General features: G+C 40.6%; 1 protein-coding gene across 1 annotated transcript in view; it reads left to right on the forward strand.

The window, feature by feature from the left end:
• The first annotated feature begins 1218 nt into the window (after positions 1 to 1218).
• Positions 1219 to 1455, forward strand: part of NUDT15 (nudix (nucleoside diphosphate linked moiety X)-type motif 15) — a 31379-nt gene continuing 31142 nt past the window's right edge. Inside the window, exon 1 of the mRNA XM_014535751.1 lies at positions 1219 to 1228. Within this exon, the coding sequence (XP_014391237.1) occupies positions 1219 to 1228 (10 nt within the window). The remainder of the gene's footprint in view (positions 1229 to 1455) is intronic.

The following is a 1455-nucleotide window of genomic DNA, read 5'->3' on the forward strand; positions in this document are numbered from 1 at the left end:
GCATGGCTGCCGGCTGCCATCTTGGCTGACAGTTAATTTGCATAAGGATATGCTGATTAGCCAATGGGAAGGGTAGCGGTCGTACGCTAATTACCGTGTTTCTCTTTTATTAGTGTAGATAACAGAGTGACCAATGAGGAAAGCACGGGGGCCCTAAATTAAGGAAAGGAATCAATTAAAAAGGATCAGGTTCAGACAGAGAACTGCAGCATATATAAACTGGAGACAAAGGGACACGAGACAGATTTTAGATTTTGGATTTTTTATTTTTTGAGAGAGAGAGAGAGAGAGAGAGAGAGAGAGAGCGAGAGGAGAATTTTCCTATTTGGGGGCCCCCCTGGCCAGATGGAGTTTCTATATGCTTCCAATAAACTTCTACACTTTTATTAAAGAAATATGTTAGTCCATGAATTTATTCTTCAACTTCGTCGGACAAGGACCCACAAGAAGAAGTCTGTACCCCAAACGCCGCATTTCATTACAAAATGCAGAATAAATATATTTATTAAAAATATGTAGTAATAGCCCTGGCTGGTTTGGCTCAGTGGATGGAGCATTGGCCTGTGGCTGAAGGGTCCCAAGTTTGATTCTGGCCAAGGGCACATGCCTGGGTTGAGGGCTTGGTCCCCAGTGGGGGCCATGCAAGAGGCAGCTGCTCAATGATTCTCTCTCATCATTGATGTTTCTATCTCTGGCTCTCTTTCCCTTCCTCTCTTTAATAAAAAAAAATATATATTTTAAAAAATGTAGTAATAATGTAAATATGTATAAAAATAACAGTTTAAAGAATTAGAAGTGGTTGGAAAGATATTTAGAGGGTAAAATTGTTCTTGTTGCCATTTTTTTTGGTGCCATTTGACCTTGTTAAATTGTGTACACATTACTTTGGTACAAGTAAAACAATTTATGATAATTTAAAAAAAATAAATACTCCCCATAAAGAGAGAGAACTTTAGTTTGTTTTAATTATAACTCTGATTCAACTGGGATTTTGTGTTGGTCAAAGGTAGGTAACTGGAAGTGTCTGCTTTTTTCTCCCGAATAGGTTACAAACTCCCAGAACAACTTATTGTTTAGTCCTGTTTCCCCCCATGATTTGAGAATATTTTTATTTAGATTAGAGTGTTTCTACGCTATGTGCCTTGCCCTGGTACCACACTGATTTGAACTAGAGTGAGAATGAGTTTACTGTATGAAGATTGAAGAAAAAAGAATAGGATGTGCAAAGGTACAGTTCTATAAAAGCAGGTGCCTGGGAAATGCATCGATTGGAGGACTGAGAGTAAAGTATTTTGAAAGCGCAACAGAAAGTGTCATTAGTAAAAAGGAAGACCTGCACACAGTCCTTTTGAGAGCAACTGCTGTGCGTCACAAGCTGTAACCCCTGGTGACCAGACACCGAGCCTGAGGGCGGGCCGACGGGGCGTGGCGCGCAGCCGGCGCAGGACGGGATTG

The sequence above is a fragment of the Myotis brandtii genome, unplaced genomic scaffold (assembly GCF_000412655.1).
Source record: "Myotis brandtii unplaced genomic scaffold, ASM41265v1 scaffold15, whole genome shotgun sequence".
In the NCBI taxonomy this organism is placed as follows: Eukaryota; Metazoa; Chordata; class Mammalia; order Chiroptera; family Vespertilionidae; genus Myotis; species Myotis brandtii.